Genomic DNA, 23207 nt, shown 5'->3' with positions numbered 1-23207 from the left:
GTGGAGAGATTGTCATCGTAATAATTAACTATATCAGAAGACGAAGACACATGGACAGCATTAAGATTTGTCTGGTTCGTTGGATCATACTGAAAGAAGACTAAACTGTGCGAGAAGTTTAGACGAAAAGAAGGAATGCATACGACACTTAGAAGTGCAGTCCAAGCACCGTGTTTGTTTTTTCCTTGCCAGAGTATTTTCCAGCCATATTGCTCGCATTGTCGTATGACTGGCCACGACAGTCTTGGAAGTTAACTTCAAGATTTTCTAAGAGGTCGAGCGTTCTCTTCGCGAGATCTTCCCCTTTGTGACTGGTTATGGGGCAAAAATCCGAGAAAATGTTCTTCAGGCTCATCGTTAGCAACGTTGCGAACGACCACTCTAAGTTGATTCTTGTGATTCGAATCAGGTGTAGAATCAACTGAAAGAGAGAAGTACTTAGCACTCGCAACCTCGCAAGTGATTTTTTTTTGGACTTCAGCTCCGAGGGCTTCTACAACCTCTTCCACAATAGTTGAGAGGTGAGGTAGGATGTTTTTCCACGTCCAATGTTCCCAAAGTTTTTTATATGGGCGGCAAGGAAAGGATCAAACTTGGCGATCAGTTCAAGACACCCAAGGAACTTGCCATTTTGAGGAGACCCGAGTAAATCATTGTATCCTCCGAGAGAGAGCCCTCGTTCTGCAAGGAACATTACCACTGCAACTACGCGGCGAAGAACATTTCTCCAGTAAGTTGCCCGTTCCGAGCAGTGCGCTTCAAAGGAGGGAAAAACAGCGCGAATGTTTGGACTAACACAAAAGGGAGACAGACGACGACAGGCGCTGACTTACAACTGGTCTTTATTTCTGTGAAGAAGGCACACTTATACCATGTCAGTGTACACACACGTGACTGCCATTAATGTGCTAACAACCCTCTGACATCGACATCACCGCTCTTTAAAGGATCGAATGACCGACGTTCTGAGAGAACGTCGCTTGCACAGGTCAAGGACGCATTGTCTTTGACACTCATTTTCCTCGTGTGTCTATAACTTTGCATATGCCTTGTTCCATGAACTGAACCCATCTGGTTCCGAAATTGGTCCTTTTCTTGCTGACATCAGAGTACAGGGAAAGCAATATACAGATCATTTGGAAGGGCTGTGCAGCAGCCATTCGCCCAAGACTGCTTCGCCGTTGGTGCGGTGAGCCCAGAACATTTCTTGCTTGAAGTGGCGGTGGTAGCCCTTCGGTGCCGCGTCATTTGGCTGAAAGTACCGCTTCGAGCGAGAGTAATCACCCTGCATGTTTCTAGCATTTTCACAGACATCCTGGGTTTGTGCCACCCAAAAGCTGACAGTGGCTACGCGCAGAGGAAACCAGTCCGCGGGATCCATAGACATGCAAGGACGCTCATCAGGCAATGGCTGATCTGTCTCAGTCGGGCTGCTCGTCCATGGAGAACTGGGCTTCATCGCAGTGTGCGATGAAGTTGGTTCCCCGACCATGCTCGTTGGGGCTGTTGGCTTTAAAGCCATTGAAGAGAGCGCCTCGCTTGCGCCGGCTTCGGAACAAACAGTTTCGCTGAGCGCACGGTCTCACCTTCTCTGGTCACCTTCTCTGGTCTCACTGGCCGACGGATTACTGGCAGAGCTCTTATTGTCACTGGTAAAATAGCTAGAAAGCTTAGGCAGTTTTCGTAAAGTGTCGCTGAGGTGTTTTTTTTTTCTCCGTTGCCAAATGGCGCTTTCGAGCGCCAGGGAACTCCTTTTTCCGTGGCATGGTACAGTAACAGAGCCTGCAAGCCAAGTTTATGATCTATAAGTAACTTATTCAAAGTGTGCTTTTCTAGAAATAATTTTTACTAAGAGCGACAATGAAGAATACTCTCAAAACAAATTTATGAGTAACATTACGGTAGTTTAACAAGACAATGAAACGCTACCGAAGAAACCTGATATTGGCGATAAACTCACTGACGAGAGTTTACCGCGTAGTTTGAGTTTCTGCTGCTTCCTGTCTACCGATTACTCTCTCGACATTATCTGGATCTGTCTACAATATGAAGGAAGTGCACAGAATAAGACGATACAGCCGGAATTGACTTTACAATAAGATCTCTATATCATTATGGTTCACATATCTTCGCAACGGGTTGCATTCTCAAGCGTTCTGGTTCAGGTGAATATTACAGCGATGCTCGCTCATTCCAATGAATGGTCACCGACAGTCTCCAAAGGTGGCAAAAATAAAGCGCAAAATGTCCAAGCTTGGCGAAATCGGCCGCTCTGAGTAAGTTAGTAAGAAAAGCTCGTACTTGCTTATTCATAAAATTAGTTGATAATGACGGAGGCAACACAAGAGCAAATGCACCCACTTAGTCATTGCGTAATAATATATTCGCAATAAACGTATTCAAATGCTAATCCACTGAATATTATTTTAATATTCCCAAGGGTCTCGCAAAGATGTTGGTAGTGCCTCAATCTTTGCAAAGTAAGGAAAATAGAAGCTCTGCAACTCTCGCACGAAACGTGCACACTGTACGTGTTAGCCATCTTAAAGTGCCCAAATATAAGAAATGCGCTTGCAGTTTCCAATACTCGCACGAATGTAAATTTTGAAGTCCTAACCTTTAAGGTCAGCGTATCCGATTGTTCTGCAGTGACAACGACGAGTACAGAGCTCCAGAGCGTGAAGGCGCACGAAATTTCTTTAACCGAAGAATGTGTCATAAGAGCCGTGCTGCCTCGCGGATCGTTGAGCGCCGCAGCGGTGTTATGTGATGTCGAACAAGCTGCGCGCAACCGGTCGGTTCGGAGAAGCATCATGTTCACCTGAGACGCCCGTGGTTCCATGTGCTATGCAGGGCATTGCGTAAAAGAAGTTCAAAAGTGACGCTCAAGCAATTGCGGTGAGGGTCTGCTGGCGGCCAGATAATGGATATATGTTGTACATATTTCCTGTGCACAACCTTTACCAAGTGATGGTCTCTTAAAGGGGAACTCCGGGGATTTTTCGATGTTCATCGATTTCAATTAAACTTTCAACATATGTTCTCATCGGTACCCTGATAATATGTGCCAAATTATACAACCCTAAGTCATTTAGTTTTTTAGAAAACGAATTTTAAAATTGGTAGCCAATTCTGGCATCACGCCTTTAATTGCGGGCCACCCTGTGTACGTGACGTATTGTTTCTACCCCTCTTCGACCCCACCTCACCCAGCAGACGGACGCTGCGCGTGCTTTCTTCTTCGAGGCGACGACGACGCTAGCACAGTTGTTGCCTTTTGTTAGGGGCATGTGGTAAAAAACGATGGGTGGAGGCAGGTGTGTGGCTTTCCGCGCGGTAGAAGAATCACTTCATGACGTCATCGTCTACCCAGCTGAAGCAGCTCCCGATTTCGGTTTCGGTTTGACACATCGTTTATTGCTTATTTAAAATTATTGACGAGTCTCTCAACAAAATGAACCACACTAGCTGTTACAAGACTGTTAATACTATTTGAAAACGGCATTATCTCAATATGGTCGAAAATGCGCCGGAGTTCCCCTTTAAGTTTTCCTATACAACCACCAAGCAGGAATTAAGACAGAACGGCAATGCCAGAAGCGAAGAATCAAACCATTACTCCTTCGGAGTCCTTGCATAATGAGGAAGTTCCTTAACATACAAATATTTCATGGTGCGTTGTTTACACTATAATGAAAGCATAATATAGCATACCTATGCGTCAGCTTCTTAACGGTTATTTTCATTCAGCGCATTAAACGATATTTCAAACAGGAACCACTCTCTATGCGCCTTCGCATTGCGTGTTGGACCGTAGCTGCTAAGATCCTCGTCAGGCTGCTCTGTGTGTCCATCCGCTGGATCAGCTCCATCCCTCTGCACGATGCATGGTCTTGGGCGAGTAAAAGGTTTTAACCACAGACTGCAGAACTGTGAACTGACTTCAAGATTATGCACGTTATGCAACGAACAACCTCTTAGAAGCTTGTATATTGATTATTGAAATAGATAATCTGTTTATATCAGGGGAATTCAGCAGGAGGGTTAAACTTTTTCGAACAAAACAACGAAGTCGGCCATTTTTTCTGGCCCTTCGGGGGCCCCCTACAACCGGAGGGCCCGGTTCATTTGAACCCTTTGAACCCCGGATAATCCGCCCCTGACTTGAGCCACCGCCACCTCAACGAAACGCAAGAAATCCCGCTCACCAGTGCCGTCGTCGATGCCTGCTGCGACCCGTCGAACTGTTGTTGTAGTGTTCACGCGAGTCGTTTGCCGCAGGCGGCCTCGATGTACTGCTCCCAGTTCTTGCGGGAATCTCGTGACCCGTCACCTGGTGGCTTGGTGATCTTCGCTCACAAGTGGTAGATGCCGAATCCTGTCGACTGCGCCAGTAAAGGTTCCCTTCCTCCCGTGAAGTTGACGGACGAGGATCCTGGTGATGTAGCTCGGCGGGGATGAAATATTTGACAGGAGGCGTAGCACAATTACTAACAAACTGTATTATAATGTATAGGGCTATTGGAGTTACAAACGGGAAAACTAATTTCCACTTGACAGAGGGTGTAATGAACAGACCCTCACTCTTCTACACCTCGTTTGGTGTTAGAGCCCAGGGCGCTGTGAGGAAATGCGCCAGTAAAGAGCCTCGCCGTCCTACCACAGCGTGGTTACGACCCAGACTGCCTCTCCGCGCTCCGTGGTGCGGTGTTTAGAGTCGAAAAACAAAAGTGGGGGAAGGAGAGAACAGTATAGCCCGGCATGGATGGCGCTGAGCCCCTCCTCGCTGCTTACGCAGCTCTCCAACTGCCCCTACCCCGCCCTCCGCCCGTGGCTCGTGTTCCCACGCGAGTCTGCCAGATCGTGGCTCTCGCATTCCTGTAAACAGCGGCAGGTTCTCACGCACGCTGTTATTTAGTAGGTAGGGGGGGGGGTGCAGCCGACTGTGCGATTTGTTAGTATTGGGGCAAAGGAAGGCCTCAGTTAAGGGAGACGAGTTTCGGGCGGTCGAGATGGCTTCCAGGAGAACGCCACTTCTCGTCCGCGCCAGCCATTCCCGGCACCAAGGCGATGACGCTCTGCGACATAACTCAAGCCCGGCCCTACACCCCCCCCCTCCTCCCTGAAGGGGAACCCTGCACGCCTATGGAAGGAAGCACGTAAATATGCGGATTGCGTGCTTCTGCCGAAATTCAGAACATACCCTGAATATATGTGACTGCGCCAACACTGTTTACGTTCACTCTCGCAGTGAACCAACCAGCTCGATCGTAACGAAGTTACGCGCTATTAGCAGTTCGGATCGTTTACAACACGGTGTCGTCCATCGATTCATAAAGTTCGTACAAAGATGCGTCGAATGAAACTGAAATGATGTATCCTTATCAAGCAGAAGCTTAGCTTTCCGATTTTTTTCGGGGTGGGGAGTAGGAGGGAGAGTGGGCGCCCATTTTTAGGAGAAAGCCTCAGATATATGCCTCATCAAACGCGAAAAGTGACCGACGTCGGCGACGGCGTCAACACGAGTGATGCAAGAAACCACCATGTGATGACGTCGCCCTATATGACGTCATCGTGACGTTACATAACGTAACGTCGCATGATGACGTCGTAGCTTGGTCAAATCACGGAGACACTGCAGAAACACGTAAGGTGCAGAATGCTTCCAATGCCTCGAATCCCGGAGGCCATGCAAGACCACGTTGGGTAAAGAAAGTGTGACTTTGTTGGCAAACTTGTGAAGAAAAAGCCCCCCCCCCCCCTCCACTCGGCACCCTTATCGGGAGGTGACGCCCATGGTCTAAGGGCAGCAGACTTCGTCGCTTCTTTTTCGTGGATTTTCTTCAATTTGCATCTTGCGTTTTCTCCACCGAAATGGTGTACGCGTTCTCCGGCATCCATTGCACGGAACAAGCAGCCGTATTTATGTTCCCGAGAAAAGTGTTGCCCCGGTGTCATTTGCCGGGAAGTAGCTGTTTACCCAGTCAAACTCCGAAAAGCTGACGATAACGTATACGCACATGCCGTTCGATGCTCGCCGCTAAGTAAACAAACAGTTCTCCGTAGCTGCTCCAGTTTTCCTGCAGTGACTGGACGGGTGTGCTGGAAAAACACTGTATCGTTATACGCAGGCTGCCGTAACAGTAACAGCGTATCCTCCCTTGATGCGTGAATAATTTACTCATCTAGTGATGTCGCCTTCAGCCGCTCGTGCGGGATGCAGCTCGCACATTCGCAGGACATACCGTGTAATGTTCGATGCCAAACACTTCGACGTTGGGCGCAAGCTTGAATATCGAATCACTCCCTTCCTTAAAAAGAAAATGCTCCAAGCAGAATTTTCTTTTGGGGTTGTCCAAGTGAAGCGCAAGCGTTGAGTTTTATCGTAGAAAACTCTACGGTTGCCACCTACCCTGGAACATTGTCGTTGTTTTTATATCGGCACGGCGTCTTTCATCTTTCTTCTAGCATATATACGTCAGAGTCTGGAACAATTTACTCAATGAAAAGTGCATCCCACGACCACCGAGACGCGTGTTTGGAATTTAATTTTCTCGAAGTCGGAATTTTAATACGTGATGTGTAGAATGCTCCACGTCAGCTTTACATGTTTTCCTCCCCAGGTGAAAATGATTCTCATTCCCAGCTGGGTTATGAAACCTTGAAATCTTTCCAGGCTGGAAAATTTCCCAGCTGGAAATGGGAAAACTTCCAGCCTGGAAGAATTTCAGGTTCCATAACCCAGCTGGGAAGGGAAATATTTGCAGTTGGGAATGGAAATATTTCCAGCAAATATTTGCAGCAGGAAATGGCAAAATTTCCAGTTGGAATCCTTCACTCCCAGCTAGAAATGGAAGAATTTCCAGATTTGACCTCGCGGCTATCGCATGCGTCTTAGCACGTTTCCTACAGGACCTGTTCGTCCAGTGAACTGCACACAGTCAAAGAACATGGTGGTGAAATTTAACAGCATTTAATTGAACGCTTGTAGCAAGTGTTGGAACATATCTCGAGATGTAGAATGAGTTTGCTCATATCCTCGTGCACCACCTGAAAAAAAAATATTTATACATAGTGAGCGAACGTCAAAACCGCAATGAACCATAAAACGCAATTCTAGCAAAAGTATAGTTTTACCAAATTACATGAACAGCATCAACATGGCTTTCAAATGCAGTACCACAATACAAAGTCAATGCAGTGCAAAGCAAAGGTGAGCAAGATCTGATGAGCACTACGCTTTATACTGTAGGTGCTATGTAACGATTATTTATATCGACCTTAAACTACTAGAGTGCTTTTATTCCACCATCATGAAATATTTCAGCAAGGAGTTCATGAAATTAAAGTGTTCTTTTAGATGCATTTGTTTTGTACCGCCGGTAAAAGGCATTCACATGTCTCCGACATAATATTCCCTTTCTGCAAGCGTGATTGTTCACTTATGACGAACTGGACCTTTAGGCCAGACTGGTAGCCCATATTGGTGATGTGTTCGGCCTTGCCCCGTTTCCTGTGCAACAAATTATGAAGAAGTCCAGCAATCTTGCGGCACACCCTTCCTCACTCCCCGCAGCTTTTCATTACCGAATATTTTTACCTTAGATTAATTTAATTATTATTTATTATATTAACGCGATAGCGTTAAAGAGCTCGTTTCGCAGAAATTCCGGCATCGTAGCCGACGTCGTTGGTTGTGAGCGAAAAATCAGCGTTGTCCATGACTGAAAAATCGAGAAAGATGCAAATAAAATAAATAATAAAAATCTTCGGTTTGAGTGAGAATCGAACACATACCGTCTGTGTGGGCAGCAGTGGGAGGAGTCTCCTTAACGCGTGTAATATTGCGTAGCAGAAGTGTAGAATCACGCCAGGCGTCAAAACATGTGAATTTCGCAACGAGTGGGTGTTTTAAAGGCCCACCCATTACAAATCGCTCAGACATATTTAATAATCATCACCAGCAAAAGCATCAACAATGTGAGCAGCTGCGTAGGTTCACGTGTTGCCTTACGGACGCGTAGTGGGCCCTTCGCTGATTCGCAAAAGGAAGAATTATGGCGTTCGCACTGCGCAACTGTGCTTGCTTTAGGCATTGTAGGATAGTTTTAAACGGCCAATGTTACGCACACAGACGTTCGTTTCCTTGCGGTACGATTGAGGCATGCACCGAGAACCGAAGCTGCAGGCTAGCAGTTGAGAAGGCGATGCGCACGAGGCCCGATTACGCTATCGCCTTCTACTCTTGAAGGCGAAGCTCAAGCGTCCTCCTACTTTTTTTAGCCCAGTAGTTAGAGCACGAAAAATGTGTTGGCAGCGCACAGACCAGATTTAATTCATTTCAATTATTTCAACTTGTTAAAAGTTTCTTTTTGTAGCCTCGATTGACGTTAGACGCATACAAAGTAATGGGTGCAGCATCAGGTGTCATTGTTGCCGTCATAACTTCACTGATAAGGGTTTTGTTGCCTCACAGCAGTCTGTAATAAGCCGCCCCTATCTGAATAAACGTTCATTAATCTATTGCCTGAACAAGTCTCTGCAAGAAAAGCGCACCGGATCGCTGAAGCTGGTCATCTACTTCGAAGATCTAAGCAGAGTCCCCCCCCCCCCCCCCCCCCCCCCCCCCCCGTAGAGATGCCGGAAAATTAATCCTAAAATTGTGAGCAAGCGGAAGTCGTTGATGGGAGAAAACGTGCGGGGTCGTGTACAGCTTTAACGAATTTCATGGAACGAAGAACACCGCTGCTTCTGTTTCTGTAGCCGACCGCAACCAAAAGGTTGACCATCGTCGAGAATACATAGAAAATTGTAGCTTTCAAGTACCTATTAGATGTAAGCATGTCAAAGGTATTAGTTATGTTATTCAAACTGCGCGCGTAAGTGATATTGATGGCGTCAGGACTGGCTTGACGAGAACACCACCAAACGCCACAATAATGTCAAGGACGTGCTTGCAGTAATTCATCACAAATGCTTTAAAAGCAGCAAATGAACTATGATGTTTTATTTTTAGCATACGTCTAAGCTAGCAGAGAAATATTTGGTGCGAGTTTGTTGCTAGCCGGAAGTACACGGCATTGAGAAATCAACTTCCGGAATCCTTCATGCCACGGAGTTCGTATTGGCTAGTATTGGTGTGTCCCGCTTGTATCCTACGTTTGTTAGCGTTGTTCAGCCGTCATACCCTCTGAACTTGTAACAATGTCAGCCCAGAATCAGCCTGATCCCCTTTTTGATATCCGAAATGCGTTCTACATCGGAAACTACCAGTACTGCATCACTGAAGCTCAGAAAGGAAAGGTAAGCCGGCTGCTTCTCCAAGAGGCCGGAGCCGCCTGAAACAGAAAAACGGAAAGCAAAATCATCTGTGTTGTAAAACGTGCGAAGTTTCTTGTGACATGGACATGTTTATTCTTCTGAAGCACGTTAGGTCGTTGTGTCGTGCACTGTAACTTAATGCATTGGCCCCATTCAAAGGGACCAATCTGGTGGTGTTGGTGTGCTAAATTATAAATGACTAACGGCATCATACTTTAGTTTGCAGTCGGACAGTTCTCATAGACCTATAGTGCCGTTATGTGCTTTACTCACTATCTACTGCTGGTCCGAAGGTCGCGGGATCGAATCCTGGCAGCGTTTTCGATGGAGGCGAACATGTTAGAAGCCCGTGTACTTAGATTTAGATGCAGGTGATCGAAATTTCCGGAGTCCTCCACTACAGCGTCACTCTTAATCATATCGTAGTTTTGGGACGTAAAACCCCAACAATTATTGTTTTATGTGCTTTACCTACATGTTAGATTTCAACGTGCACCGACTCTCATTCTGAGGAGCTACTTGTTCTGACACTTATTTTGTCGATGCTTGACCATGCGTTTTATTTTCCAAACGCTTTACAGAACGTCAGTCCTGAGCACAAGCTGGAGAAAGACGTCTTCCTGTACAGAGCTTACATAGTGCAGCGGAAGTACGGCGTCGTCTTGGATGAAATCCGTTCGATGGCTCCTGACGAACTGCAGTGCATCCGTATGCTCGCCGATTACCTCTCTGGGGACATGGCTCGAAAGTGAGTCGCGTATTATAAACGAACGTCTAAATGTTTGAGTGTTCAGCCGAGACACAGCTGCGTGTACGGGCATGAGGTATTTTAGGTGCTGTTACATGGCATTTAACAAAATCCATTCCAGGACCGAAAGCTTGACAAACGAACATGTTTCCTAGCTTATTGCTCTTGTTCATGGCGATGCATTTAGGAGTACAGTAATCTACCATTGCAAATATTGCACTCCTGCAGGTCTGTTTCTGCTAGAAATTTAAAGTCACAAATGGTTGATACTGACTTTGTAAAACAAAAATAATGATGTAAAACAAAACTAACGAAGAAATCTTATTACAAATCCCAAAATTATGTTAAAACTGCACTAATTAAGGAAATTGCTGTATATTTATTGGTACATCATTCTTCTAGAATATTAAAAGACAGCCACTGTTAGCATGGCTCAGTAGGCCATTAAATACATGAAAATCAAAATTGGTTGAAACCGCCACCTTGAAGTTCTTGCATCAGCTTTTCATTAAATATTTTAATGAACCACAGCAGTTCAACTATGAAAGAACACATTGAAGTCCTTGTCTTCATGCTTACTTAGATGTGTTACTGTTATTTTTTTGTGTTGTGGTTTTTCTAACAGCCCCCATGTATGTGTTTGTGTGTACATTCACAAACATACACATGGGGGTTGTGAAGTGTCTTCCCGCCCCCTCACGAATTAAATCATAGTTACGCCCCTGTCCAGCGACATGCACCGTTTGAAGTCGGTTTTTTGCACTGCACAGAAGGCTAAATTGTACGACTTGTTTGTGACATCTCCTTATGCAAATGCTTTGAAACTTGTGAAGGGACCAAGTTGTGAAGCAGCTTGACCAGAAGCTATCCAAGAGCCTGGACGTCAACAATGTGATTCTCCCAGTTGTGGCAGCTACCATCTACTACCATGAACAGGTGTGTTAAGTATGCTGTGCAGTACTGTACGATACTTGCGCTTGTTGCCAGCATTCTCTTGATGATGCTGAATGCCTTTTTAGTAATGGAAATCCATCCAAAAAAGGCAGTTCAGGGGAACATGAAAGCTTGAAGAGATGAAAAATTTGTGAACACGGGGTGTCGCTGGAGCCGACGTTTCAACAAGTGGACTTGTCTTCTTCAATGCTGCAGCATTGAAGAAGACAAGTCCGCTTGTTGAATTGTTGGCTCCAGCGACACCCCATGCTCATGAATTTTTCATCTTTTTAGTAATGGTTGGCACAAAGGCCTATTACGTAGTATAGGAAAGGAAAAGGGGGAGGCATACTTACGGACACATCAAAGAATGCAGTCAGTTGCATTGCATTGCATTCAAGTGACAATCATAAAGAAGGAACTTTTGCATTCATGCAGTAAAATAAAGTACAAATAGTTCTGTAACTAATCAGTGCTTGACCCATTAACTGTTATGTTTCCTGCCAGTCATAGATAAAATATGATCAAAGCTAATGGGTTCACTTACGTTGTCTCTGTATTGTCTCTGTAGTGAACTGATAGGCATAGTTCGCGCTGGTTCTCGTCCTTTTCTATGTGTACCATGTCAAATTTTTTGCGCTGAGCAGTTTTGTAAGGGCATAGTTCAACTGTTTTTATTGTTGGTTAATAGTACAATAACATTATAGCGTAGGGGAAACAGCGCAAAGACCAGGACAGAAAAGGCACACATACAACCACACGTACCTACAATATGATGAACCAACTAGCCGACAAGGTCACCCTTCAACATTATAGTGCACGTTTCTTCACATCATCTCATTCTGATGCTATTTCATTTTATTTCTGTCCCTAAGCGTGTGCTGCATATGAAAATTTGTGTTTCTGAAAAATATTAGATGAATCCATCATTGCATTTAGCTTAAGTGAGGAAAATTCAAGAAGTATGCTTTTTAAACTGGCCCTGAACGCTACCTTGAGCATGCCAAACAAACACATACCGTGAGTAGAGCACAGAAATGCAAACGGCTTAGACAAGTGTTGTACTGATATGAGGCACATCAAGGTTGCAAACAAGGCATGAAATTATAAGAAATGCTTTCTATTCAGAATGAGGGCTTTATTATCATCACATGCGTTAACATGAACATTTCTTTCTAATATATGCAAAATCCATTTGCAGTGCAACCTACTTGGATCTTATTTTCATGTCTTGTATGTTCATGGATCCATGCACATACACTTTCAGCAAAATATAATCAAACTGTGGTTTTGGCACATAAAGTCCCAAGATTTAACTTTTGTTTGTAAAAGTTTTGTTCAGGCTATTCGTCTGACATGAACCAGTGTAAGGGTCTCACTTTCCATGACCATTCAAAGCGGTGGACTTAATCTTCTTTTGTTTTTGCCCATGAAAACAGAACTACGAAGCTGCTTTGCGAGTCCTTCACCAGAACGACTCCTTGGAGTGGTAAGTCGCAACGTCTTGAAGCACACTTTCTAATAGGCATGACATCCAAGTTCTGGGCCATCATTACCTGGTGTAATGCCTCAGCTTAATCATCATCATCACCAGCCTATATTAAAGAGAGCCCTTCATCGGGCCTCATTGGAAGTTTTGATTACATACACATAGGTTTGTGAAGCACCATGCACTGTGCATTCTACCAATTAATTTTTTAATCGGTTCCGTGTTAGAGGAGATACGAGAAATAGAAATATCGCTTTGAATGCTGTGTGCCGGGACACCAGCTTTCACTGCTAGCACAGCCTGCCTTTCTCTCTCTCTCTCTCTCTGCCACGAGCATACTGAGAGAGGAGCCTTCAACAGTTTCTGTTCCTCTCATATGGCATCAGCTGGCTGTGCACATGTGGACATTGTTTATACCAAAGGAGCTGTCTAAATTTAAACTTACCTCAATGCTAAGGTAATCAGTGACCTTAAGTCTATATCACTTCGTCGCATCAAGCGTTTAAAACCAGAAAAAAAAATAGTTGGAGATCTTCTGCTCAACATGCCATACTACTGCTTATAGACAGCATTGCTTTCACGAGAAGCTGCTATTTTCAGTAGCTTTTCCAGTCATCTTTACATCATGTAATGGTGAATGAAATATGTGGAGTGGTCATACATCACTGTTTAAATATGCAGTTTACATCACTAGTATTGGTCTGTGTTATTGTTGGTGAGCGGATAGGTGTTCTACTTGCTTCAGAGTAGACGTATTCTGCCATCACTTATTTGCCTGCATTTTCTTTTGCAGTGCTGCACTTACCCTACAATGCTATCTTAAACTGGACAGACTTGACTTAGCTAGGTGAGTAAATTGTGCAAGCCTTTTTGAGCAATAGCCATAGTAGATGCTAAGACTTTGTTAAATTGAACATTTTACAGACAGTTGCGAATGATCTCTCTGTATCCAGATTGTCCATGCGGCCCAAATGGCGTGTGATGGTGCTTGTGTTAGCATTCCTTCCGCGTCCCTAATCCCATAAGGACTGCTCATGTGAGATGCTTTGCATCATAATGATGGCGCACAACATTTGCTTGAAATTCAATGACGTGTTTTGGGTAAAGCAAGGTGTCCTAATCTTAGCCTGTGTGCCATCTAGACAATGTTGCATTAAAACATTGGCAAGTTTTCTTTATGCGCACCAGATCAACTTAGGTTGTGGCAATGTGTTATGTTCCGTGTTGGATCTGTTGTTAGGTGCAGGCCAAGTGCAACATTATCTTAATTATGTTTCAGGAAAGAACTGAAAAGAATGCAAGAGAAGGATGACGATGCGACATTGACGCAACTTGCACAAGCTTGGGTCAACCTTTACCTGGTTAGTACCAGTTTATATCATCAACAAAAAAAGTTTGTAAGCCAACCTTGATAAGGACCAAGAAAGGCAGCAATAATAGATGCACGCTTGCTGGAGCACATTTGCTTGCTTGTCTCAGGTCAATGGGTGCTTTCATGAGCGACTAAGCAACAAAATGTTAACCTAATGCATCCACCAGACAAGATTCTAGCGAGTGTAGGAAAGCCATGGCTCTGTCTGTGTAGCTGACAGTGCTTTGACAGGAGTAGACGTCGTCTTACAGTATGTGCTGCAATATGTATGCTTATTAATTTCTGAAGTTGTTGCTGTGACAGTGGTGCGTGCAGGGCTTAAAGTCTCATTTTATTGGAGGGGGGGCCCTCACATGGCGGCGATCTATATACATACGTACACACATACATACATTAAAAAATGGAAGGGGGGACCGGGCCGTCCCCCCTGAGCCCCCCCCCCTGGCTTTAAGCCCTGGGTGCATGGAAGCCGGCTTGTAAAAAGAATGCTCGAAAAATGCAGGGTGGAGAAAAGCTGCAGGAGGCCTTCTACATCTATCAGGAGCTGGCTGAGAAGAACACGGCAACTCCACTGCTGCTGAATGGACAGGCAACAGCCTACATTGCTCAGGGAAAATATGAAGAAGCAGAGGCTCTGCTGCAGGAAGCAATTGAAAAGGCACGTTCTCACTTCACGATTTTAAGTCTCCAAAGGCTTGAATGGTAGCAAGAAATTAAGGATAAAAGAGCACTGCAATGCATTTCACTTAGTTATTTGTGCTAAATGTGCTGTGAAGTAAAGTGCTGCTAGTTCGAAATTTATTTTTCTTTTGAACATACAAAGCATTTTATGCACTTTTCAGGACCCAGAAAAACAGTTAGAGGGTCCTGAACAATTTTAGTAGGATGAAAAAATAATTTGAATGGCAATTGTGTGAAAGTTGTTAAGGATGACAAAAGCTTGCACTGTGTATGGTTGGGAACCTTAAAGAAATTGCAGTTACAACAATCGATAAAATAGCTGTCTCTCTGTCATTTACTGCAGTATGTCGTGTTGTAAACTGCTGTTTCTTGAGTTTTCTAAGCATGCACCAACCTTAATTGGCAAACTTGATTGTACCTTCGCTTCACCAGAAAGAAAACCATGAGTTGCTAGTGGATGTTTCAGTGATGTTACATCTGTGGTAGCTGTGGCTACCTAATCTGAGTTTATTTTGACTAACTAATATGATTTGGCCCTCTATGTCTTTTGCCAATTGCTAGATGTGGTGCACAGGCTGTAGCCACTCTAGACGTGTTGTCATTGTTTTATTAACCTTTCAGTGTTGTGACTCACCGCTTAACTTTGGATCCTTGTCAAGGGCTTAACAAAGTGAATAATTAATGTTTGAATGCACCAGGAAATTTACTTGCTACAACTGCCCATCACTAGTCATAGTAAAGATGCTGATATCAATAAGTGCATTTGGTGCATTGCTGAGTACATACTATAACTTAAATCTCTTCTTCTCTGCCTTGCTCGATGGTGACTTGAAACTGCACCTGAAACATTTAAAGAGGTCCTGAAACTATTTTCCATGTAATCATCAAATGACCTCAGTATCGGAGTTTATTGCCTCACAAAGCAATTGCCACAAAAATTTTTCGAATCCATCAAGAAGGAGTTGCAGAGTTGCAGGAATTGATCACACGCTTTAAGCCCTTTCGCTCTTCTTCCGACAAGCACGCTGGAAGCTACGCAGCACACCTCATGAACTTGAGCACACGTCATGAAACAGGTTCACTCACTCCCGGCTTGATTCTGGTGCACGCTGCTGTTCCTACTGTGTAATTTTTTAGCTCACTATAGAGCGTAGCACTGGCACATGGCAGCACCCTGTGACGAGAAGTGCACCTGATCCAAATGCCACTCTTGGTTTATTTCTGCTTTTGGCCAATAGTAGCAATCTGCTAAATGACGAAATAGAGCCGGCGCTGGCAACTTCAAAAAGAGTGAGGATGGGCCCCCGTATTAATAAAGGGCGCTTGGGAAAGCTGCACCTTTGCACTCGACTTGTAAACTCTACGTGGTGCGCAGAACTACAAAATATGGCTGAGCATTTCATAGCAGTGTTTGCTGTTTGTAGAATGTGTTTTTTCACCAAGCATGAGGGGTGGTTCAGGACCCCTTTAATATACACCAAGATTCCCAAAGCCAGTTGAAAGCGCCTTGAGAAAGCAGATGCCCAGCTGGAGGGTGTTCGACAGTCTGATACCTCTGTATGTCTATTGGAAACTTTGTGTGTATGAGGCCAATGTTCCTTTATGTCTTGATTGCAGCCAGCCATCATGTACAATTACCAGCACTCTGCATCTTGTGTAGCTCAATTGTTGGATTGCATTATCGTTACCAGCTAGGATGAATGCTTTGGCCATTTCTGCGCAAATTATCGCTCTTCGTCTCCCCAAGTGCATTTAACAATAACTGCAAGCTACGTAAGATGCCATGACATAGCTTTACAGTGGTGATGCGGAAGCGATGAGGACTCGCAGCAATGAAGGTGACGCTGCACATTTAAGTTCTACAGGTATATGCAGTGCCACACGTTGATGTTGAATCTGAGGCATTTTATGTAAATGCTGTTTACAGGATAGCAACCATGTGGAAACACTCATCAACCTGGTGGTGCTGTCTCAGCATTTGGGAAAGTCTCCAGAGGTATGTGGTTCCAAATACAGTGTGTACTTGACGAGTGTTTACATATGGCCCTGCTGGTCAGACATGCAGGAATATTTAGTGCTTCTTTGTGTCTGCGTCAGGCTTGTCCCCTTCTGTTGTTGTTAAAGTGAAATTGTTATGCTCTTGCTAAAGTGAAATATTCAGTCACTTTAAATCGATAAATTATTCTTCAAGCAATTTATTGTTGTTCATTATTAAAGAGAAAATTAAGGTCAGTCAAATATTCATTTTAGAATTTTGAGCCGAGGCTTTAAAACCTCATTGTCAGTGTGATGTCACAACTTTTAAGGTCTTTCTTTTGAAGTTTGGCCACGTTGCCTCAATAAAATTTGCTGAATGTTGCATTGTTAAGTGTTGCATTGTGTTAAGTCTCTGGCTTTCTTAGAACACAATGTAATTCATTTGTACCCATAAAGAATTTCATAGGCCCTAAGAGCTGCTGTCAAAATCGTGAAGCCATCATGGCAAATCGATGCAGCAAACTCGAGGTGGTGATGCCACCTGTGGTCTGTTTTTACACGTTTTCTCGCTTATCAATTTCCTCACAGCAAGAGCGGTGCTTTCAGTAATTTTAAAGGGTGATTTATAGGCTTGTGCGGAATATTCAAGCAGTTCAAATATTTGAACGAATATTACAGTAATTGAATTCACTTCGAAACTTATTTAAATTATTCTAAATTTCGAAGTATTCGAAATGAACGAATAAACATACTATATGAACCTCATGTAACCTCCTGTAAAGGTGGTTTCGCTGCAGTGAAGAGGTGCTACACCATGAATACACCTATCTAGGGTAAATCCACACTGCCGCGGAGCCCTACTTCAAGGTTAAATGAACAAATTACCCTCACATCAATTCATAATTTTTTAAGCTTAAAAGCACGTTATACCAGCTTATATGCTCTAAGTATAGCAAGTTTTAAAACCTAATGTATTTTACAGGTTATCACTTGCATTCTACTGAAAGTTAAATCCTGCTACTATTCAAAGTTGCTTCCACTTCCCTTTGAACCAGAGAGAACGACATTTGCACATGTCTTGTTTCAGTTTAAAAAAATATTGTCCAGGTTAGTTGGGTCATGACAAATATGCTCATTTTTATTTTTAGTATGTGATATATACTATTCGAATTCGATTCGAAATTATTCGACCAAATCACTATTCGCTTCGAACCTAAAATTTACAATTCACACAAGGCCAGTTATTTACTAATACGGGAATAGTATTTTTTCGACTTTGGTGTTCCTTAAACATTACTAGGAAGTATAGAATGACTAAATGACCACCCAGCTTGTCTTATTGCATTACAGCACCTGTGCTTCTGTTTATTTATTTTTTTCTCCTTTATCTTCTTACTCCTACACATTTGTTATGCGGTAGCATCATTTCTTAGAGGCAACGGGATTCTTAAATCTAAACATGGTATTTTTCTTCTACCACGACAAGAGTCGTACTGGCATGCTCAAGTTGCTGTGCACTTTCCGTCTGTTGTATGCAAATGAAGTGCTCCTTTGAACTTCGCGGGATCAAATCCCGGCTGCAGCGGCGGCTGCATTTTCAATGGTGGCGAAAATGTTTGAGGCCCGTGTACTTAGCTTTAGGTGCACGTTAAAGAACCCCAGGTGGTCGAAATTTCCGGAGCCCTCCACTACAGCGTCTCTCATAATCATATCATGGTTTTGGGACGTTAAACCCCAGATATTATTATTAATGCTCCTTTGAACTACAGAATAAAGAGTGCTATATTATTGTCCAAAAAATTCACAATCTATAGCATTTTGTGCAATACAACCTAAACAGCTTCCAAGATAATGTGTATTTTATCTCGCTGTTCATAACTGCTTTGTGTAGCAAGGGGATAGGAGACATTTTTTGCAGTGTTGTGCCAAGTTAGTTAGCTGTGGTAGTGTGCATATGGCAGTACGAACTGGGAACTTTTTGACCACTCTTGTACATCTAACTTTGGCTTTCATCACATGGCTGCTCAGCGTTCGGAGATGTGCCATTTTCAGCAGCAAATGCTGATGGAAGTTACTAGTCTGTACGTGAGTCAAGGTGAACTGAGTTCCCACTGCTCTAATGATGGAGGATAATTCAGAGAAGACACTGAGACGAGCAAATTACGAGTGTTTTGAGCAATGAACAGCCTGAACTAAAAGTATATTCCAAGAGTACAGCCTTTGTAATATGAAAAAAGAGTGTCATTAATAATAAGCTACATTGTAGATAAGCTTTGGAATACACAAATTGTGAACTGCATGATTCTTTTGCAAGATTATGTTTTTGTTGTTTTGTTTTTTTCTTTTCTATGAAAGGCACGAACGTGTGCAAGAAAAGCATACTGCTACAAAGTCATATGTCTTTGTATTTGCAGAAGTTTGGTTTCATCTAGGAATAAAGTGTATTATGTCGCACTTCTACGTATCTTTCTTGGTCGTACAAGCCCTTGGTGCAAGCAAGTTTGCATTTTATAGGTTTGAATGCATTACAAATTTATTTTATACTGTTCAACTGCTTGTCTGTAAATGTGATAAGTGCAAGCAGTTCATTCACAGTCATGGAAATTGCATTTTGATGAGAACAAAGTTCTAAAAGGCTTGTGTACTTAGACTTGGGGGCACATAATGAACCTAGATTGCTCAAATTTATCAAGAGCGCTCCCACCACAGCCACAGCGTGCTTTATAGACACACCACATCTTCAGAGCAGCTCGAACGTCACTCCGAGCACCTCATGCAATATATCTTTGAAGGAGAGATAACATTTTAGATACTCGTTTGTATTTTTTATCGCACTATTTCTGTTTATGTTGTATTTATATTTAATTTCCTTGCTACTTGTGACATTTTTGTGCCTTTTGATTTTATAACTCCCCCCCCCCCTGCATTTAAAGACCGCTGGGCCTTTAAGGTATCGAAATAAATCAATAAATATACATGTAAAAACCTGAGAATTCATTTGACATAATTCCAGCAAGAAGAAATGTCCTAGATGTTTTGCAGACTTAAGTATTGATGCGATTATGAAATGAGTTCCTTTCTTTTTTCTAATTAAGAAATCCTGTGGCAAAATTTCTAAACATACTTAACTGCAATGAGTAGTTTGCACAGAATGAAGGAGAGCTTACCTTTGTATAAAATAGTGAATAAAATTGTTAGCGGAGTACAGTTCCGTAGCCAGTGAGCATAGTTCGTGTACTGGCTACATAAATGCACAAACTCTAACAATCATCCACTCCTGGAAGAAACACTCTCTTTGTATACAAGCCATATCTATATTATTGAAATGTTGTCTGTTAGGTCTCACGATAATTTTAGGCTACTATATGTGCTCGAGTACTAATAGGGCATTTCCCCTAGTAGTGGGAAACTTTGTACATCGTAGGCGGCATTGATGAAAGCATTGCTGCTTTCATCAATGCCTCGCGTAATGTCTCCTGCAGAGTTTCCTGCATTTTTTAAGTTCATATTTCCCCAATATTGCAACACTCTGTCCATTGCAGGTGGCAATGATAGCACTGTCCGTTTCAGTGGTTAACGTTTCCAAATGTTCTCCTTACTGTTGCACAGGTGACAAGCCGTCTGTTAAGTCAACTTCGTGATACGAACAACAGTCATCCATTCGTGAAGGAATACCAGAGCAAAGAGCAGGAATTTGACCGGCTGGCGAGGCAATATGCTCCTGCACCTTAAAACACCGATGACATCCTACTGTGGTTGCCGAGCCTCCATAATAAACTTCCCTTCCCCATGTTACACTGAAAACGATGCACTGTGCATGTTTAAGTATTCAAGCATTGTTGACAGTTTAGAATCCACAACATTATTGAGGTGTTGGTTGAAATGTCCAAATATATATTTTTTCATTCTTCTTACAGGCAGTCCAATGCATCCCCTTCAGCTGAATTGCTCAAAAAGGGGAGTGTTGTTAACTGCGCAACAGTGTCCAACTACACATTTAAGAAAATTGCACTGTTTACATATCTTGTATCAGTATTGCTGAATCTGTCAGTGAGTTTCTTGGTATGCCCATATATAGCAGGAACAGAAGTTTCACCATGCAGTTGCCTCAGTTCCTGAAGCACACCCTTAACAGCTTTCCTTGCGCACTGTAGGAAAAAGCTATCTGTAGTGCCAGTGTAGGGGACATCTCAAGGACCATTATCTCAGAACAGATGCTTGCCTTGGCGTTTCTGCTACATGCATGCATACGCGCGCATTTGTGTAGCATGTGCGTTATGGATACACTAGGAGAGTTTTTTAGAGCACATCTTGGGGTGAATTTTGTGGTTGTAGAATTGAAGTCAGTTAATGCATGTCCAGGTATGCATGCATGTCATAGTCGGGGGCCTATAGTCATCCGACACACAATGTTGCACACCTTTATTCACATCTTTGTAAACGGTCAAACTGTTTTTTGTGCAGATCACTGAACATGTGGACTACAATTATGCCAAGGGAAAAACTTGTCAAAGTGCCCCTCACAAGCTTTGGGAATTGCAAACAGAGCACGATGCATAGGCGACTCGATGGCAGTCGTGAACTATGGCGTCTACTAAGCATGAAACAGCTAAGCGGCACGAAAACGGTCAATTTCAAAAAGAACACCATACTCCCTTCCTTTCGAGAGAGCCTTGCTTTGAGCAAGGGTGAGTCACACACGAATGTTATGTGCAACACACACTGCTTTCAACATCGCTGTTCGTGGCACATGACCAGTTAGGTAATCATCCACTGCCACCTCCGGAAATGCACCAAGAAGAAAACAAAAGGAGGCGGGACTCAGTCCTTCGGCTGTGATACACGAGTGAAGGCAGGGAAGGAAATCCACCTGCAGACACTTGCTGAGAAAAAGGGGGAGGGAGAGTCTACATTGGCAGTGAAGCCCACCTCCTGGTAGCACGACAACGGAACAGTTCAATTTTTTCCAACTCCAGTGATAACAGACCAAATTTTTTTATTTCGGCAAAACGCTTACACAAGACATCATCATACAGCTTTCAGTGCAGGATGAAAATTTGCGATAGGGCCTTGGTGAGAGGCCCTTTAGACATGTCTTTTGACCTACTCAGCATCGTATGTAAAAAGTGTGCATAACATTCAAGTGGCATCTTGTGCGACAAGAGTGCAGCAGTGTGTGCCACAACGTTTAACAGTGAATTCTACAGGACAACCTGGAGCATGTTTCTGTCCTCTAAAAGAAATTGTTTTTCACTAGTCTATACAGAGCAGCCTGGCGTATTCCTCTACTCATTTCTCATCAAGTATAGTCGATGAAAACCAAAGAATAAAAAGTAAAATGTGCTACTGTCCATGTATAAAATGTGCGTCCAATCACAGCCGCTTTTTTCTATGATGTAAAGGTTAAGGAGTTAAGGAGAACCAGTCAAAAATGCAAGACTGAGTTGTTTGCCGAGACGAGAGGCAGGGCACTACTGCACCAGCAGCCGCCATTGAATTTTCTTGTCATGTTTGTTTCTTCCAGAAGAAGGTCTTTCGTACTGTTATTTGCATGTACCTCAGCGTCACTCTCGTAAGTTGTCATTCAGTGCAATAGAAGCTTGCGATTCTGCTGCTTTTGAAGTATAATACTGAAGCGGCAGAACCTTGGAGTGTTTATTGCATACCATCGTTTCGCCAGCGGCAAGTTGCAACGTGGCAGGTGTTTCTTGCAACTTCAATGCACTTGCCGATTTTTTGTGAACTACTTGCTTTGCAGCTCGGAGGCATGCAAAAAAAAAAAAAAAATGTAGAGCTGTGCGAATAGCAAAATTTTGGGTGCGAAGCGAATTCGAATATTGAAGTGTGAGTGCGAATCAAATCGAATATTTTTCGAATATTTCTCGAATACTTCGAAGTGAAATTGCAGAAAAAAAAGTTGGAGAGGATTCCTAAGCATATTCTTATGAGATAGCAACATGAAAGTGTTTCTTTTCGCTAGGTTGATGAAGCACTGGCGGGGTGGTGTTTCATAGTTGTCTTATCAAGAATGAGGCAATGTAGAGGCCGAATTGTATTTATGTACATGGTTTGGTGCAACCAAAGTGTTGCTGACAACACTTTACACGTGATAGGCAAAGATACCATTTCCTCAGCCTCTCCTTCTCTTTCAACTTCTATGGAAACCCAACTGGTCTAGCGTACAAGGGTGTGCTCCCTTCAAGTCTGGAGTTCCAAATCTGCCTCGTAGACGTCGATATATAAGAGCATCTGGAATTTTGGATGCTAAAAAGCTTCGGCGTCCGATTTTTCGGACTTCCTGCCCAAATTTCAGGTCAAAAACAGCATTAATTGAGCCCCCACCTCTGCTGCATCTTTCATCTCCATGTTGGAACCAGCCTTTTCTTGAGTTAATACATTTGCGACCGTAGCGGAGTTTGAAAGGCAGCTTTGCCGCAATACGGGGGTGTGATGAGGTGAAGCATATTAAAAATCTAGTCACCACTTCCAATCGGACGTTGTGTCTTGGCCAAGTTCGACCGTAACGGAGCTTGAAAGGCAGCTTTGCCGCAATACGGGGGTGCAATGAGGTGAAGCATATTAAATAATCTAGTCACCACTTCCAATCGGACGTTGTGTCTTGGCAAAGTTCGACCGTAACGGAGCTTGAAAGGCAGCTTTGCCGCATTACGAGAGTGTAATGAGGT

The 23207-nt window shown here is 43.4% G+C and overlaps 4 protein-coding genes across 9 annotated transcripts in view; 2 read left to right on the top strand and 2 right to left on the bottom strand.

Moving 5' to 3' along the window:
- The window catches only part of LOC119387330 (coatomer subunit epsilon), a 77393-nt gene extending 57018 nt beyond the window's left edge, over nucleotides 1-20375 (top strand). Inside the window, exons 1-9 of one of the 3 annotated variants that reach the window (XM_037654687.2) lie at nucleotides 9095-9303; nucleotides 9903-10069; nucleotides 10903-11005; nucleotides 12442-12491; nucleotides 13285-13338; nucleotides 13771-13852; nucleotides 14366-14521; nucleotides 16472-16540; nucleotides 20131-20375. In XM_037654687.2, coding sequence (XP_037510615.1) covers nucleotides 9205-9303; nucleotides 9903-10069; nucleotides 10903-11005; nucleotides 12442-12491; nucleotides 13285-13338; nucleotides 13771-13852; nucleotides 14366-14521; nucleotides 16472-16540; nucleotides 20131-20253 — 903 coding nt within the window. In that variant the 5' untranslated portion in view covers nucleotides 9095-9204 and the 3' untranslated portion in view covers nucleotides 20254-20375. Of the gene's footprint in view, nucleotides 1-9094; nucleotides 9304-9902; nucleotides 10070-10902; nucleotides 11006-12441; nucleotides 12492-13284; nucleotides 13339-13770; nucleotides 13853-14365; nucleotides 14522-16471; nucleotides 16541-20130 lie in introns of those variants that run through there. The other 2 variants (XM_049413482.1, XM_049413481.1) reach the window with 2 other exon arrangements.
- Nucleotides 1-23207, bottom strand: part of LOC119387336 (ceramide transfer protein) — a 608660-nt gene that overhangs the window by 470961 nt on the left and 114492 nt on the right. The gene's annotated exons all lie outside the window — the stretch shown is intronic.
- LOC119387327 (HIRA-interacting protein 3) overlaps nucleotides 1-23207 on the top strand; it is an 80856-nt gene that overhangs the window by 23659 nt on the left and 33990 nt on the right. The window lies entirely within an intron of this gene.
- The window catches only part of LOC119387329 (geranylgeranyl transferase type-1 subunit beta), a 72334-nt gene that overhangs the window by 35007 nt on the left and 14120 nt on the right, over nucleotides 1-23207 (bottom strand). The window lies entirely within an intron of this gene.

This window comes from Rhipicephalus sanguineus, chromosome 3 (assembly GCF_013339695.2).
Source record: "Rhipicephalus sanguineus isolate Rsan-2018 chromosome 3, BIME_Rsan_1.4, whole genome shotgun sequence".
Taxonomy (NCBI): Eukaryota; Metazoa; Arthropoda; class Arachnida; order Ixodida; family Ixodidae; genus Rhipicephalus; species Rhipicephalus sanguineus.
The sequence above is the reverse complement of the archived record's forward strand: the minus strand, read 5'-3'. Positions and strand labels throughout refer to the sequence as shown.